A 16,177-nucleotide genomic window follows, 5' to 3' on the forward strand; every position below is an offset into this window, starting at 1 on the left:
GGAAGTTTTGTTCTCTTGCAATTTGGGTCATAATTTTGTGACTTTTGTCCATCAGGGGACAGCCCAGCCTGTGCTTCTAGCTGAGAGTTGTGGGACTGGTCATCCCCATGACAGGAAATGTTTGCATCCAAAACCCACAGGGAACAGAAAGTTTTAATTTGGCAACCCATATTGGATAGCCTCAATGGTGTGAGATTTACAGCTGCAAAACGTGACTTTTTTTTTAAGTCCACTGATCAAGGAATAAATTAAGTTTAAAAACACATTTTCGTGTGGAGTGAAAAACCACGCAGACACATCAAATTCAAAGAAACGGAACGTTTTTTATAGGCCCATGATTTCTTTCACAGTGCAAGTAACAATAAAAGACTTGAGTTATCATAAACCAAAAAGAAAAGTGCAATTATTATGCTTAAGGATATCATTACAAGAATGCCACAACTATAGCAGTTAATATCATAAAAAGAGACAATTTAACACTAAGTAGAGAACACTAGAACTTGACATACAGTGTCACCGATGCAGAAATTGAATCTTTACAGAAAACAGCGCATTTCGAGGGCAGCTGATTTTAAACCCACAGCTGGAGTCACAAGCTTATAAAAATCCCCACTGCTGTTTTTGAGGTCATGTTAAGAACATGGCGCCAGAGTGCCTGAAGAAATTAAGCACAAGGGAATTGCTTTCTTGCAGTATCGAAGAAAAAACGCACATTTATCAACGCCATATTCAATTCCTGGCAGGTCATTCTGGAGGAACCGCAGTGGGGATCTGCCATTGGTTCCAGTGTTGAAGGATTCTCCATTACTCACTGGCCATAAAACCTGGGATCCATCTCAACAGGGGAGTATTAATTCAATCAGCAGTTGAAAACTATCATAGGCATTAGAGGTCTGTAGTGGTGTGGCTGTTATTAATATGTCTTAACAGCAAACTTGCACAAAAACTAGGTAGTGTATCATTATTATTATATTTAGAAAGAAAAATTCTCAAAGATGCAGAATTTCAGTCCTAGAAGGGTGGTTCGTCTGAAGATCAGGTGGATTTTCCCTAAAGGAATTTGTAACAAATCTAGACTCTTAAGTGTATGGCTGCCATTAGATGCAGTCAATGCATTCAGGCGGTCCCCTTAGAGGGCACCTTCTCAAGAAGATGCAACAGGATGTCCTCCCCAATGGACCACCAGGAGCCACCGCTTGCCTTTTAAAACCAACAGGTCTCTGCGGTGCTCAACTTTATAGGACCAAGCTGGCACTGCACAACTGCACTTGAGAATAAGGGAGGCACAACCAAAGAGTTGGGGGAGGGCATTTCCCTATTTTGTCCAGTTAAGGCAGCAAAGAAGGTTGATCATCTTGGGATCTAGGATCTTCCTAAACTTGTCAGCTCCACTTTTATTACATGCTGGTAGACACCAGATCTAGACTTACAACCCAAAATTGCAAGGGATCCTGTTTTATTTTTGATCTGGGCAAGTGGAAAAGCAAAGAAGGCCTCAAGCAGGACAAAATGGGGCCTTCCAACCAGCATTTGAGGCTGCTGGGAACTGTAGTTCCACAACATCCGGAGGACGTGAGTTGTCTTAGTCATGATTTACAAAAAGAAACTTAACTGGTAGGAGGAGTCTGCAAATCTTCCAAATTGGGGAGGACGGAGCAGAACAGGGACCCACTATTTCAGGCAAATACGTTTCCTTGACTAAATTCTACGTTTTCTGCAAACTCTGTGACTGATCAGGCTACCCAGGATCGTTAGCTGTTGCTTAGAAACATTTGAAACCGAAGAGTTATCACTGTGCAAGTGATGTAAAAATCTTAACACATGAACATTTCTCATATTATTATTATTAGCAATTGTACTACTATTATTTTAACATCGGACATTAAGATACAGACATTATATAAAAGCACAACATGCATTCACATATATTTAATGATGTTCCTGCATAGCAGAAAGAAATAACAAAAATAAAAGACTTAATGTTATCAAATAAAGGAAGTCTGGGAGAGGAGAAGAAAAAAAAAAGTATTTTCCAGTGCAGTGAAATTTTACACTTTTCAAGCAAGCTGTGTCACTACAGAATTGGGATGACTCTTGAAAAACATGGGTGGGACACGATGAAAGCAGAATGCAACTAAGGGAAAAGAAACAGATCCCACCATTCCTGGGTGAGTCCACAAAATTGTTCAGACCAAAAACTTTTGGAAAACGAAAAATAATCTGTTTTCATGGCTGAAATGGAATCAGTTCCTTGCTGAAACAGAAGAATCACTTAAAGGCTAAATTCCAGCACAGACAATCTTAAGGTTTAAAAGGGTAAAGCAACTCACGTTTTTCTGTTCTGGGGAAAAAATATCAACCCAAATATTTTTGTTAAAGAAAATGAAAAATGCCACATGTGTAAAGTTATATTTTATATGTTGAAGTGCTGAATGTCTACAGCTAGCCAGCCTGTTTCCAGGGCAAAATGGTCACAAAATTCCACAATTTTGGAGCATGTTTTCCCACCTTAGTTAGAAGAAAGCAAGCCTGGGTGTACGACATTTATTTTAGAATGAGAAATTTCTCTGGTGATTGAACAAATAGCCAAAGGGAAGCTATATTCTGCTTGCAGGTCGTGCTAATCTAAAAGAAGGATCAAAACAAAACCCATTTTTAAAACAGGATTAAAAAAAACAGGGATTGTTAGTAGCTAGAATAAAACAGGGCATTAAAAAAGTATTTGAAAATTCTAAAATAAGAGTTGGCTTCACATGTTTTCTGCTTAAGAGAGCAATGAGCTTAAGTCTGTAACAGTACCAGATCTGCCATTGAGATAAACCTGGAAAAGCTGCACTGAAAATTCTTGACTTCTCAATGCTACTGAAACAGAAAGAGGAAAAAACTGAATAAACTGAATATAAAAATCAGCAGGTTGTTCAGAGCTTTCATAGGCAAAGAAAAAAAACACCAAGAAATTGGACTTCATCGGCATTTTTCTCACTAAATTGTAAATGAGATAGAAAACTTTTTTTTCAAATATAGACACACACACATGCAACCAATACCAAACAGTGCAACTATACAAATGGACGGATGTTCCAAAACATCTTAAAAAAAACCCAAAACCTGTAAAATCTCTACCTCCATCTTTTGAACAGTGCTACTGCTCCAGCTGTTTTTGTTTGCAAATATGCACCCGTTAGAAAAGAATTCTGTCCCCCCCACCCCCCCCAGGGCTCAGCCACTAAACTAGAAGCTCAAAACTAATTCAGCCATTTCTGGGTGCCTCCCACCTGCCCAGGAAGCAGTGCGCTAATTCTCTGCGTGAAAGTAACAACCCGGTAGCTGTTTCAGTACTCCGTAATTCAGTTCCTCACCCTAATGCGATGGGATAAGGCAAGAGAAAAATTAAAACCAAAATAATGATAAAGCATCCACCTTCAGCGTCACCAACCTCAGAAGACCACCTCTATTGGGACAATCAAGGAGGTCGTTCTACTTAACACACACAACTTGCCAAGTCAGAAGCTTGTATGCCCACAGCATCCACTGTCTGGCTAATTCTCCCTTCAACGTGTGGACGGCCAGATGGCCAAACCAGAAGCCCTCTGGGCAACTCTCTCCAAATCTGTCCAACATCCAGATTTCTTCAAAATAAAGCACGAAGATTTCAAGCAATCCTCTAAAGCTATTTTAGATCTTCTGCCTAATGCAGCTTGGCTACCTCGTCTTAGCTCTCCACTGTTCAATCTTACTCCCCCCTTCCTTTCCTGGCATCAGCGAAGTGGGCACTGAATGGTCAAAACCCAACAAAAAAAACACAGAATTCCACAGAACCGGAAGGACGGCTGCAAAGCTGCTCTCTCCTTTCCCGCGGCCATCAGAGCATAATTGCATCTAAAACAGTTCCACTGCTATTCAGTGCAAGTCCATCGTTTTCACACGGTCGTTTCTAAGCGCACAAAATCAACAGCTCGCTCCCGGAGAACTGCCTTACACAGATAGCGGTTGTTTCTCCTGACACCATATAAATAAATCCTATTTATACAGCTGAGACGTTCTGAGACATGCAGTAGGTTTTTGGGTCATAGATAGTCAGGATTTCTTCACCACCATCTGCAGATTTTGTTGTTGTTGTTGTTGCTCTTTCTTAGGCTACCCGTCGTGTCAAGACACCGATCTTAGGCTGGGCCATGGCGAGCGTTGTCAACCACGCCGGAAGGAGGCTCGGAGTCATCCATGGGAAGAACGAGGCGGGTCCCCCGGATGACAAGTTCATGGTCTCCAAAGCCCAGCTCCTGGTCTAGCATGTCCTCGGAACCATTTCCAGCAACCCGTCTTGAGGCGCCTGATGGCAGCGAATCGGAGTTCCCGCTGGAATCCCCGTACGTCAAGCTGATGTCTCCGTCATTCAAAATCAGATCTGAATCATCATCCTTCAGCTGCTCTTGATTCTGAGGAGGAAGGGAAGGGAACAGAGAAGTGAGGAAAGAGGAGAGGAGAGGGAGAAGAGAAGAGGCGGGAGAGACAGAAGAGTGAGAGAGGAGAGGGGAAGGAGGAAGGGAAGGGAGGAGAGGAAGAAGGATGGGAAGAGGAGAGATCAATTCACGGCTTTATTAAACAACAGACGTCCAAAGAGGCTTCAATAAAAGAACCGGGCAACTTCTTAGTGTCTATAACCACATTCTCTACTTACTTTTTGGCAAAACGGGGTCGCAGCCAATGGGGTGGCATTGTGGGGGGGGGAGATGTTTATTTTGAGAAAGTTTGGGGGCCCTTTCAATTATGGAAAGCCTACCTTTCAATTCAACACTCCACTTTTTTGGGGTGCTGCTCATTCAGAAGAACTATGGTGGAGGATGAATCCAGGAGAGCCTCGAGTGCTTTGAAGCAGGAAATGGACTAATCCATCAAGAAGGAAAAAGCCCACCCCGCCTTCCAACAGAGGCGAGAGCCTCCTTGAAAAAGGACAACCCAAACCACGTCCTCACCACTTGCCCACCCCCCGAGACCCTTCCCTCCTTTCCTAGATGCCAGCTCTCCAACTCCACGCACAGATTGTCAAGCCCTGTTTTAGAAAAGGTTTCGTCCGTCTCACCTCGGCAACGGTGAGCATGCCGAGATGAAGGCACTGGGCAGACCACATGCTATCTGGGGAGGGGGGGGGAAATCCTGGACTTACCTCGTAAGCCTGCGGACTCGTCAAACACCGTGCAATGGGCCCACAGCAGCTGGGGAGGATGGTGGTCAGGGGGGGACCGCTGTGCGTCAGGAGAGGTTTTAAGTAGCTGAGAAGGGCTTTGGTTAAGGCAAAGGAAGCGTCTCTCGTTTCAGAAATAGCACATTTTTACCCAAAGCCAACATTCTTACATGGTTTTTCTAGCTCTAACTCTGCTATGAAAAGTACCTAACGCAACAGAAGTAACAAACTCTACTACAAACTGCAAAAGGATTTCCTAAAGTTTTTGCCAGCATCTTCCTTGCTGCAACAAACACTACATCCGTGCTGGCTCAGGAATTCTGGGAGTTGAGGTCCAACAGGCCGTAAAGCTGCCACAGTTGCTGCTATAAGGGCTGAGCAGCTGAGCAGCGATCACTTTCCCGTACGGCAGTGGTTCTCAATCCTTTCTTCACCACGGACCCCCCAAGACCTAACTTTTGTGGCTGTGGACCCCCAGGACCTAACTCAAGATTTAAATCATAACATTTCTTCAAGCCTTCATGGACCCGCTATGATGACATTGTGCCCCCCCCCCAGGGGTGGCTGGACCACAGGTTGAGAACCATTATGACACAGGATTCCTCTACGTGTGGTTGCAGATTTCCTCCCGTTTTCCTACATTAAGTCATTACAACTACTACTACAGTTTTGGCCAACTGTTCGTTCTCTTCTGCTGTACCTCACAGAGCGAGAAGCAGGTCTGGCCCACCTTCATTCTAAGAAAAAAGCCGTTTTCAGGAGTCGGAGGATAATTCTTTGGCCCTGAAATTATACTTCTCTTGGTATAAGTTTTGGTTTCAGGTTTCTCAAAGGTTTGTTGCTAGTGGCACGGCTTCGGTCACTTCTAGACACAGCGGAGACCTGGCCTGGTGACAAAACCTGGAGAGGGGGCACATACAGAGAATGGCAGTAAACTAAAATAATCTTCTGCCCCTCCTGGCATGGGACATACGACAGATATATAGTTCTGCATTTCTTGGGGCTGAGCCCAGATAAATGGCCACACGAGAGACAAGAATGCACAGCTGAGGAAGGAAAGGCGCTTTGGCCCTCTCCCCAGGCAGCAGTTGCTCTTTGCAGATGCAGGGCCTGGGGTCCAGACCACCCCCGGGTCTCTGGGAAGGATACTTATGGTCGAAGTTGTACCAGACTCGGAACAGCCAGGCGCTCTCAGCCCTGGTGCTTCGCCCGTTTTCTACCTCGACCTGGAAAAGAAGAAACACAACCGGATCGTAGTGGGGTGTGGAGGAGGAGAGCCACCACCAATCTTTATTTTTTGTGTTGTGTATTATTTGATGTTTGTAATCTGGACTGCGTTAATCAAAAATCTGGACTGCGTTAATCAAAAATTGGGAGGATTTTAAAGATCTGTAGCACTTCCATAAAGTTCTGGCCAAACCCTGGCATCAGGACCCAAGGGAGGCCTGCCCAGGCTGGTCAGAAATGAGATCCTGAAAGCAGCTGGCGAGCCAGAAGGCGAACAATGACTCAAGAGTGACCCTAATCACTGAGGCCTTGGAAATTCTGGCTTAACAGCCGCAAGAGTATGGGAGCGATGATGGGAGAGAGGAGAACTTACCACATTGTCTTGGTCGGCATCTACACCAACCCTGCAGAAAAGAACACACAAGGACTATTACTCTCCCCATTCAGACTGCGGATTGCCCAGAGCTCTCTGGCCATCCAGCCGGCACACAACCCTCACTCCAAAGGCTTGAGATGTGCTCCTCTACGTACGATAATTCGCCCTTCATGGTAAAGTAACAGGCGGGTTAAAATGCCAAAAATGTGCATTTCTCAGATGTTGGAAAAGGTGGAAGGAAAGCGGAGAAAGTGGAGGACCCAGTTAGAGGGGGCACCGTTAGAGGACCTAACGGACCAGACTGTGGACAAGTCAACTTGAGGAAAATCTAGGTGGTTGCTAAGAATCGACCCTGACTTGACGGAACGTCATCAATCTACCTCTTCTCAATCTGAAGAGAGATTGTGAAGCACAAGTGGATGAATATGAGTCTTGGGAGGCTGGTGCGGTTGATTCCTGCCTGGCTGCTATCCTCATGCTCCTCATCCAGAGCCAAGCTGACACCCAGTGGCAAAGAGGATCCTTTTCACAACTGGATGTGGCTCCACTCAGTTAGCAATTGGTTTTTTCTTTCCAAAAGGACATCTCACCCAAATTCACACTGGACCAAAAAACACACTTCCAATTCAGTCAGTTGAAACCAGCACCGCCCTTATCCCGAAAAGACACAAACCGATGTGCTCAAAGGTGCCCATTGCAATTATCCAGAAAGTGGCTTTGAGGCCAAGTGCGGCTCTTTTAAAACTCATCACGCACAGGATCTCTCCCCCCCCCCAAACTGAGCAATTCTGCTTGCAGCTGAGGAAGAAGGGGGGAGGGTCTACTCACCGAATGTGCAGGCACGAAAGCATCGCGGTGGTGCCACCACCAAACACCCAGACGGTGAAAAAGACAATCAGTAGAGTCGTACTGAACATCACCTGCCGCGCATAGGTGGCTGTGTCCCGGATGGCCAAGGCAAACGCCATGGCTCCCCGCAGGCCTAAGAGAGAGAAAGGGGCATGAAGTTTCCTAAAACCTGGCTGGCTTTCTAGTCCAAGGGTCCCCCAAAGCCCGGCCTACAACCTGATACTGGCCTTTGCACGAGTGCCAGGTGAAGCATTAATAAGCAAGGCAGTTAAGAGGTCGTAAAATACACTCATAGCCTGTTCTATGCTTATTGGCTATAGCTAAGCCTTTATGTGGGATTGAAGCTTTCTGCAAGTAATTTCCTTGTCTTTCAAGTAGCCACCACGTCTCCTCAGGCTCCATAACCTCATTGGTTTGTTTTCTGAAGGCATTTTTTTTAGCCTGATAAGAAATATTTCCATGCCCTCCCCCTTCACCCCAATAACATCTTAAAAACTGGAAGGGTCCCATTCTTCGTCTCTGTAACACTGTAGCTGCCTTTCCTTCTTTCAAGTCAAGCGGGCAATTATTTATGGCAACCAGGTTCAAAAGGAGCTCAAGGGACACTCACCAGCAAACATCATCATATGCTGAAAGTTTGTCCCAATCTTGTTTCGCCTCCCCAGGTTAAGTAGGAAAGAGAGGGGATAGATGTTTGCCGCTCTTCCCAGGAATACCGCGAGCTGGATGCGGGGCTGCATTAAGGAAATTATTTTCTGATAGAAGAGAATAATTGTTAGCTCAGGGCTGAGCTTTGGGGCTGGGTGGTTGTCTTGCAGATGTTTCATAACCCAACTAGGTAACATCATCAGTGCTAGAAGGGAGTTGGGTTTGCTCTCTATATACATGCAGTCCCTTCTAGCACTGATGATGTAGGTTCCCCCCTCTTTTTTTTTAAGAAAAAAGGATACAAAAGCCCCAACCACAAAGGTTGGATTAAAGACGTGGTTCTGGAACGTGAACAGCGTCAGCCCCATGTAGGAAAAGATGAAGTTTTCCGCCAAGAAGTTGAGAAGCTCAAACAACTAAAATATTGGACAGGAGAAGAGAGCAACGGTAGCATGGCCCATTTATTTAAATGATAGGGAATTCCTCAAAGCATGCGCAGCACAAAATATGCAAGCCAGCGTTACATTTATTAGATTTATAAGGGGGGGGGACAGTGGGCAACTTTAAAAAAATTATTGCCCTGTACTGTATTGAGGAGGGTGTCCCTCCCTGGCCATTCTGGTCCACGGCCTCACCTGTTTTGTCCTCTGCTGTGACTCTGTGGACAAGTTGTTATAAGTATAGTGAGCTTGAGTGATGCCACAGAACAAAACCGCCACCACACCTGGGGACAAAATACTGTATAAATAAGGTAGCCTGCAGCACCTGCAGCCCGTCTCCAGTCTTTCTTCAACACAGAACCCTTTTATTACGGTTTAGCCTGATAGGGAAGTGCTGAACCTGCAATAAACCAAATTTTAGGGCTTGAAGTTAGTTTCCACTCTGATCTGAACAAACAAGAAAAAGTTGGCAGGTTGCGTGGGTCCAGCCACAGACACCCACCTGCTTGTTAGTTACGCAGAATACTTCTTCCTACAGATGAAAGCAATCAGCCCAACAGGTTGATAAGGACACTGCTCCATGTTGCATAAACAGCTCCTCCCATGACACCCCACTCTCCAGCCAGAAAGCACCCTGCCCGCCCTGGAGAAGTCTCAAGAGAAAAGTGGAGTGGCTGAAGAGCACAAGCTACAGTCGGATCCCAGATCCTCGGCTCCCCTAGCTGAACTGTCCCTGGGGATTTGGGGAGGGGGAAAACTTTCTGGGTGTGGAACTGGTCTTTTCAGCATTAGAGAAGTGGGCTCACTGCCACCTTGGCAAGGATTTAAACCTCACGGCACTCTGGGAAATGCCCTGGCATAGCTCCACTCAGGCGGTACAAGGAAGAAGCACATCACCCCTTACCGGTAAAACCACATGCTTCAGCCAACAGGAAGGTACTCCAGGACATCAGGAAAAACAAGCCTGTTTCCAACAGGTGGAACTCATGAAGTTTGGTAAACTTGGTGACGTGAAGCTGGAAGCAGTTAAGGGAGAAATCCACAGAGGTTTCTGCAGATTTTAAAAAAAATACCCCAACAAAATGACAGCAATTTCTCATAGAGACTGTTAGCGTGTCCCCTAATAAGGGAAAGATATGAACCAAGCAAACTCAGGGGTCAAGCCACCCCGTAAATGCATCAGAAAATCTATGGCTTGTCAAATATGGGCTTTTTGGCTTTGATGCTATAAGCTTGCAATCTAGGGGAGAAGAGTACGTCTTGTTGATCCCTGTGGTCTGTTCTTGAAATGTTTCCGCCCTTTGCATTCAAAGTAGTTTGGCACTCTTTGACTTAATTAGTCCTCAATTAAATCATTTGACAATGAAGAAAGCCTTATAAACCCAGTAAGCAAATACATTTTGATACGGTGCTTCTGACCGTCTGAAATGGATATGAGTAAAAAAAAATAAGGTTTCTACAGTTTGGATGTTTGTGGCCAGTCCAGTTTATGATAAATGGTTAGAGCTTTAAGTCTGTTCTGAGGAAAGGCAGCATATTAATAAGTAACAAACAAATAAATAAAAATTGAGTTATTTACTGACAAACTAGTCCAGAATTTTGAATTATTTCATGAGGAACAAACCGGAAGACCCCTCCTTACTCTGCAGATTTTTATACTGGCAAACTTCTCGCTCAGAGACAAAAAAGTGTCAACGGACAAAGCAAGGATATCAGAGCAGTCACGACACCCGTAGCGGCCCCCATGGCAAATGATCCGCTGAAAATCCCAAGGAAAATCCCGATGGATTTGAACATGGCTGTAACATCAAAAGTGTGGGTGTTGTATCCTTCAGGCTGGTAGGCAATGATTGAACTGTGGGAAACACAGAAGGCAGATTCCTTAGTGCTTTGCTAGGTCTTCCACAGATTGGAGGAGTCAAACCTTCTTCTTCTTCCTACCTGGGAGAAATGTTCTACCTAATAGCAATAACGCTTAGACTTGTATACTGCTTCATATTGCTTTAAAGCCCTCTCTAAGCAAAGTCAGCCTATGGCCCCCAAGAAACTGGGTCCTCATTTTACCGACCTCGGAAGGACGGAAGGTTGAGTCAACCTTGAGCTGGTGAGAATTGAACTGCTGGCAGTGGGCAGAATTAGCCTGCAATATTGCATTCCAAGCACTGCGCCACCACCATCAGAAGATGGAGGACAATTACACTGGGCAGAGCTGAAACCACAACATGCTCCCATTCTAACATTCAGTCCTCCTCATGACAAAAGATGGACTTAGTCACGCTTCTCCTCAAGTTCAGCTGAGGTTATCAATGGTTCTTCGGTAACTCATAACGATGGCTCCATGGCCAAATAGGGACTTACATCAATTGCCCTCCGTCGTTTTGTTAGTTCTAGACGCTCCAGGGATCACTTTCTACAAGGAACGACCGCTTTGCAGACGCTCCCTAACTTGAGCTGCCTCTGCCAGGGAGGGTGGTGGATGAAAGACACACACAACTTACGAACACAGCACAATGGCCACCGCATCGTTGAGGACACTCTCTCCAAAAAGAAGGGCATAGAGCTCTACATCCACTTGAAGTTCATGGAATATGGCGAGGACCGTCACTAGCCAAGAAAAAAAGGGCAAAGAATTTGCTAGAATCCCAAGCTGGCCTACTGTATTATTACCCGGCAACATCTCAATCTTCAACATATGGCAGAGATGCAAACACCCATCTAGAAAGGCCCACAAATGCTTATAGGACAGTCCACCCCAGATCATTCATAGGATACTTTGCATGGATTCCTCCATAAAAGTCTTTTGACACAGAGTTCATGGCATAAATTGAAGAGTTGAAAGAAGGCTGTTCCTTATTATAGCTTGAGGAGTTCAAACTTACTCAGGAATCTTAACGAGATTCCTTTAAGACATAAAAGGCCATTACTGTCTCATTCTAGATGGGACGGGAGATCCCTGCTAGATCAATATCCTTTCAAGAAGCTCAGAGATACAGGCATACAATTCTCTCCCAACGTTCTCCCCTTTTTCTTGTGAAATAAGGCGGAATCTGCTTGGACTCCAAGATTACTAACATCCTTTTGATCTGCTCGTGGGCTTTTGGTGGGCATCCAGCTATGCACCTGATCTGATCCAGCAAGGTGGATCTTGCTATATTCTGCAGGGCACAAAGAAGCCAAAGCAAGAAAAATCAAACTTAGTTGCCAAGGGCATTTTTGAGGAGGGTCCCTGGTTCCCACCCACAACCTACCAGGATCTGTAGCGGAGGCAATGGCCCCAAAAAACAGGCAGTCGGTAAAATAGAACTCTCCTCCAAGCTGCCCCATCACTTTCATCAGCGCAACACAGCCGTACATGATGGATCTATTGAACACAGGAAGTTGGCAAGTTGGCATCATTGTCACCATGGCAAGCTGTATTCATTTATTTAAGAGACTCGGGCAGCCTTGTGCAAGTCACTTTCCTGCATCCACCCTTGGCAGCCCGTGAGTTTCTGGGAAGCACATATGGGTCCAGTCCTAATAAACACAGCCTTCTATTGGGCTCAGGTGTTCTCTCCACCCCCAGATGCAGCTGGGAGGGGTTAACTCCCACATTTTCTTCAGCTATCATATCACGGCATCTAAATCCAGGCACGCTTTAATCTTCAATATACATGCAGAGTTGGAAGAAGGGAACTTGGAGGTCTTCTAGTCCAACCCCCTGCTCAAGCAGGAGACCCTATACCATTTCAGACAAATGGCTGCCGAATCTCTGCTTAAAAACCTAGATGGAGCCACTTCAAAGTGGTTTACAACGGTGATTGGTTTGAACCATCACGATTAAGATTAATCAATCATAGTTCATTAATGTTTTAAATTGTACGCAATCTACAATGGCCTGGGCACAATAGACAAGAGCGGGGAATTGGGCTTGTTTATCAACATATCCAAACCAGCCTGGAATTGTTAGCTTCTCATTTTTAAAAATGCAGCAGGCCTTGCCTTGCTCTTGTCCATTTTGTTGCGATTTATGCTGTGCCTATTTTAATTGCTGCTTTAATGCCTTATTGCTGTCATGGTTTTAACCTCTGGCATTGCAGCTGCTCACAGAGCACTGTTTATTAGATAATATGCAAAGGATGTAAACAACGAATATTTTTAGAAGCAGAAGGGATACAGGAGGGAGGGGCAGGAATTCTCACCCTATCACAAAACAGGAAATTGCTGTTCCAAGAAATGCATATGCTAAAATGGATCCAAGGTTTCGGAAGAAGTGACGCTTGAAAAGAAAAGAGAGAGAGAGAGACTTTGGTTACTTTAAATGCTAGGAATGGCTGAGCTAGAATGACCTGGCAATTTTTGTCAAAGTCCCACCAAACCCTCCCTAAACACACAATTATTTCAGGCAAAGAGCAAATAACAAGACAATAAGCTTATCTCTCTAGCACTTAAAATGCCTTTCCAACTAAGATGTTTTACAAGCATCACAATTACTCATTTTTCCCCCTAACATGGAAAAAATCCACATTAGGACAGACAGCGCTGCCTGTAGGCACTTGGTGTCTGGTTACAAATTACTGATTTTGGAAAGATCAGAGGCACATTTCCTCTGAAAAAAACATTTCACAACATACTATTTCTTTATTATCCAAATTTATCTTTGAGGCAAAAGTTCTGTTCTGGTTATAGGAGAGGGCAATTAAAGGTTTGGATTGCAAGGGATAGACTTTGCTTAATGGATTTATTTTATTTTGTATATGTGCATTGGATTACATTATGGCGGTAGTGGATGGAAGAGATTGTTTCCCCTGTTTCAAGCTGTGGCATAGTAGAATCTTAAGGCATCAAATCCAACAGAAATTTCAGCTGAGTTCATCCAAAACAGATTGAAGTTGTAATCAATGACAACAACAGAGCAGCAGGTGGGCAATGTCTGCTTTATGTTCTTCTCAACATATGCTGCTGCCCCAGATATTTTAAAGATGATTAGAAGGAACAGACACCTACCCGTTTTAAGCTATATCCAGCATAAAATATAATTGGAGGGAGCAAGATATTAAAGAACACTTCAGGATCAAAAGTTACCTGTAGGATATGAAAAGAGAGAAAGAATGAAAACATCACAAAAGATCCAACTTCAATGGGTGCAGAGTAAAACTTACCATTTGGTGAAGCGCATTTTTGTTAAAAAATGAACTGTACCACAGTTTTAGTACAACAGTTCTGCAGTCCGAAGTTTTCAACTTCACAATTGGGAGGCATTAGTTGATTTCACACCCAAGAAACTTCCAGAATCAAAACAGCACAGCACTGTGTTGGCAGTCACTGCAGTGCGGGTCTGGGATGTACAACACAGCAGAGTAATGTAATATGTCTGCCCTGAAGAGATCTGATGAATATGGGAAGGAAGCTCCTTTTATTTGGCCATGGAAGGACAGGACTAGAGTGAGTGTGCCTCGCCATACTTTTGAACAATTATAAATGGCTGACTGTACACAACAATTTGCCTCTTCCAAAGGCAAGACCCACCCAAACTGACAAGTTGTGCCCAGCAATTCACATTTAGACTTAAAGCAAGGCGTGAAGCTAGCCATTAAGGGATTTCTTGAGCATGCAAAGCTGAGAACTTTGAGGAACAGCAATCAGCCCAGAGAAGAACCAGGAGAGATGCCTTCAAAAACTCTACAGTTTGTTTTCTTTTTCTTTTCCAGATTCCTCTAGAAACCTGGGGCAAAGCTAAGGCAGTACTGTGAATTTTGATCATATTTTCCTAGAATCTTTGAAGTGGAAAGCATCAAAGCTTACCTTCCGCAGCATCTCATTATCTTGAACACTATTGAGTTCATGGGAACTGATCTCCCCCTTCAGGGTGTACTCATAAAACTTCCCACTTAGGTTGACCAGCAAAGTAGCAGGGCTTGTTTGCATTGGGCAGCTTAAAGTCACATTGTTGATATCGCCAGGAATGTGGATACCGTAGCGAAGAATGACCCCCACCAGAACTCCTGTAAGAAACACAGAGGACTTCAGGTTTGCTAGAGACCTAGAGCAACCCTGAGAGGCTCAGAGTTCAGATCTATAAATTCTCAGCACCCTCTTTCACCAACTGTCAGAAGAACTCCTCTAGCAAAATTGAAACAGAAGATGTTTCAGAGTCAAGTAGTGCCTAAATGGAATAAATTCAGTACCCCAAATCATGCAAAGCCTCATCAAAATATTTCAGAATTACAGAGTTTGTGCTGAACACACCAGCATGACTTGTGCCCTGAGTGTTTCCTAGATGCTTTCGTGCAGAACCACTGGAACAGAATGGCAGCGCTGAGAGTAGGAACAGGAGAAAAGTGAATTGTGCTGCATAAATCAGACCATACAGATATGAAGGATCCCGAAAGATCATCCAATCCAACTCCCGTTCATTGAAAAATATATATTACTACAACTCTAAGGCAACTTAAAATAATCACATTCTCTTCAGTCAGTTTGAGAAGAGCAGCAGATAAATTTAAACTTGAAACTTTTCCTTTATGTCTGTTGAGCAATTGGCAGTTTCACTGAAGCTTTTATGCTCCGTAGTTTCCCAACATTGTTCCTAAGATCAGCTTCAGTTAAGAGAAAATGAGTGGATCTCTTGAGCAATTTCAAAAATTTGCCAAGACACGTGGCAGCGAAAAATCCAAAATGTGCACCTGTATTTCAGGGATCTGCCATGCTGAAGAAAAAAACAACACCTTTTTGGCCAGGATAAACTAGACTCTTAGATTCAAATAGCTAATTGCTAATCAATAACACAATGGTCTAGTTCACACACAATAGACTCCCAAATGTAATTTGTTGGCGTATTTAGTGGCAGGCGAAGGGTCCCCGGGGCCGGCGGCAGGGGATGATGGGCTCTGTTGCTGCTGCTCACCGTAGATCATGGCCAGCCCGGTCTCGTGCAGGAAGCGGGCGCGGCGGTGCTTAAAGAGCCAGATGGTGAGGATGGTGAGGGTCAGCAGCAGGATGAAGACCAGCAGGTTGGCGCTGTCCTGGCGGTGGCTGGCCTCCGCCGCCTTCTCGGCCACCAGCTCTTCCTCCAGCGCGCCCGGACGCCGCCTGCCCGCCCCGCCGGGGCCCGGCTCCAGGCCCAGCGCCAGCAGCAGCAGCGCCGCCATAGCTGCCGCCGCCTCCTCGCGCGCCCCCCACCCGGCTCAGCAGATCAGACGCCCATCAACAGCCCCTGCCCAGCGCCCGCCCGCCGCGCTCCTGATGTCATCGCGGCGCGCCGAGCGACGCGGTGGCGGCGGCTCCTCCCCTCGTGCTCCCTCTCTCGCGCTCTCCCTTGGCGCGCATGCGCAGCGCCCGCGGCGGCTGAGGGAGAGGGAGGAGGAGGAGGGCGGACGATGGCGGCCGCCTCTCTCTGGAAAGGGCTGGTCGGGGTCGGGCTCTTCGCCCTGGCGCACGCGGCCTTCTCCGCCGCGCAGCGTGAGTGACGCGCGC

The 16,177-nt window shown here is 45.4% G+C and overlaps 1 protein-coding gene across 1 annotated transcript; it reads right to left on the reverse strand.

Moving 5' to 3' along the window:
• Positions 1-303: 303 nt before the first annotated feature.
• Positions 304-15,956, reverse strand: SLC9A6 (solute carrier family 9 member A6). Its single transcript, XM_039354766.1, has 16 exons — positions 15,609-15,956; positions 14,507-14,706; positions 13,709-13,786; positions 12,904-12,980; positions 11,971-12,083; positions 11,221-11,326; positions 10,436-10,577; positions 9,627-9,732; positions 8,918-9,006; positions 8,585-8,698; positions 8,245-8,356; positions 7,614-7,767; positions 6,783-6,813; positions 6,332-6,408; positions 5,165-5,270; positions 304-4,436 (listed from the first exon to the last, which is right to left on the reverse strand). Exons 1-16 carry the CDS (start codon positions 15,850-15,852, stop codon positions 4,164-4,166), a joined length of 2,022 nt encoding a protein of 673 aa, XP_039210700.1. The 5' UTR covers positions 15,853-15,956; the 3' UTR covers positions 304-4,163.
• Between the last annotated feature and the right edge of the window lie 221 nt (positions 15,957-16,177).

This window comes from Crotalus tigris, unplaced genomic scaffold (genome assembly GCF_016545835.1).
Source record: "Crotalus tigris isolate CLP2741 ecotype Arizona unplaced genomic scaffold, ASM1654583v1 scf7180000018585.330925593:3314079, whole genome shotgun sequence".
In the NCBI taxonomy this organism is placed as follows: Eukaryota; Metazoa; Chordata; class Lepidosauria; order Squamata; family Viperidae; genus Crotalus; species Crotalus tigris.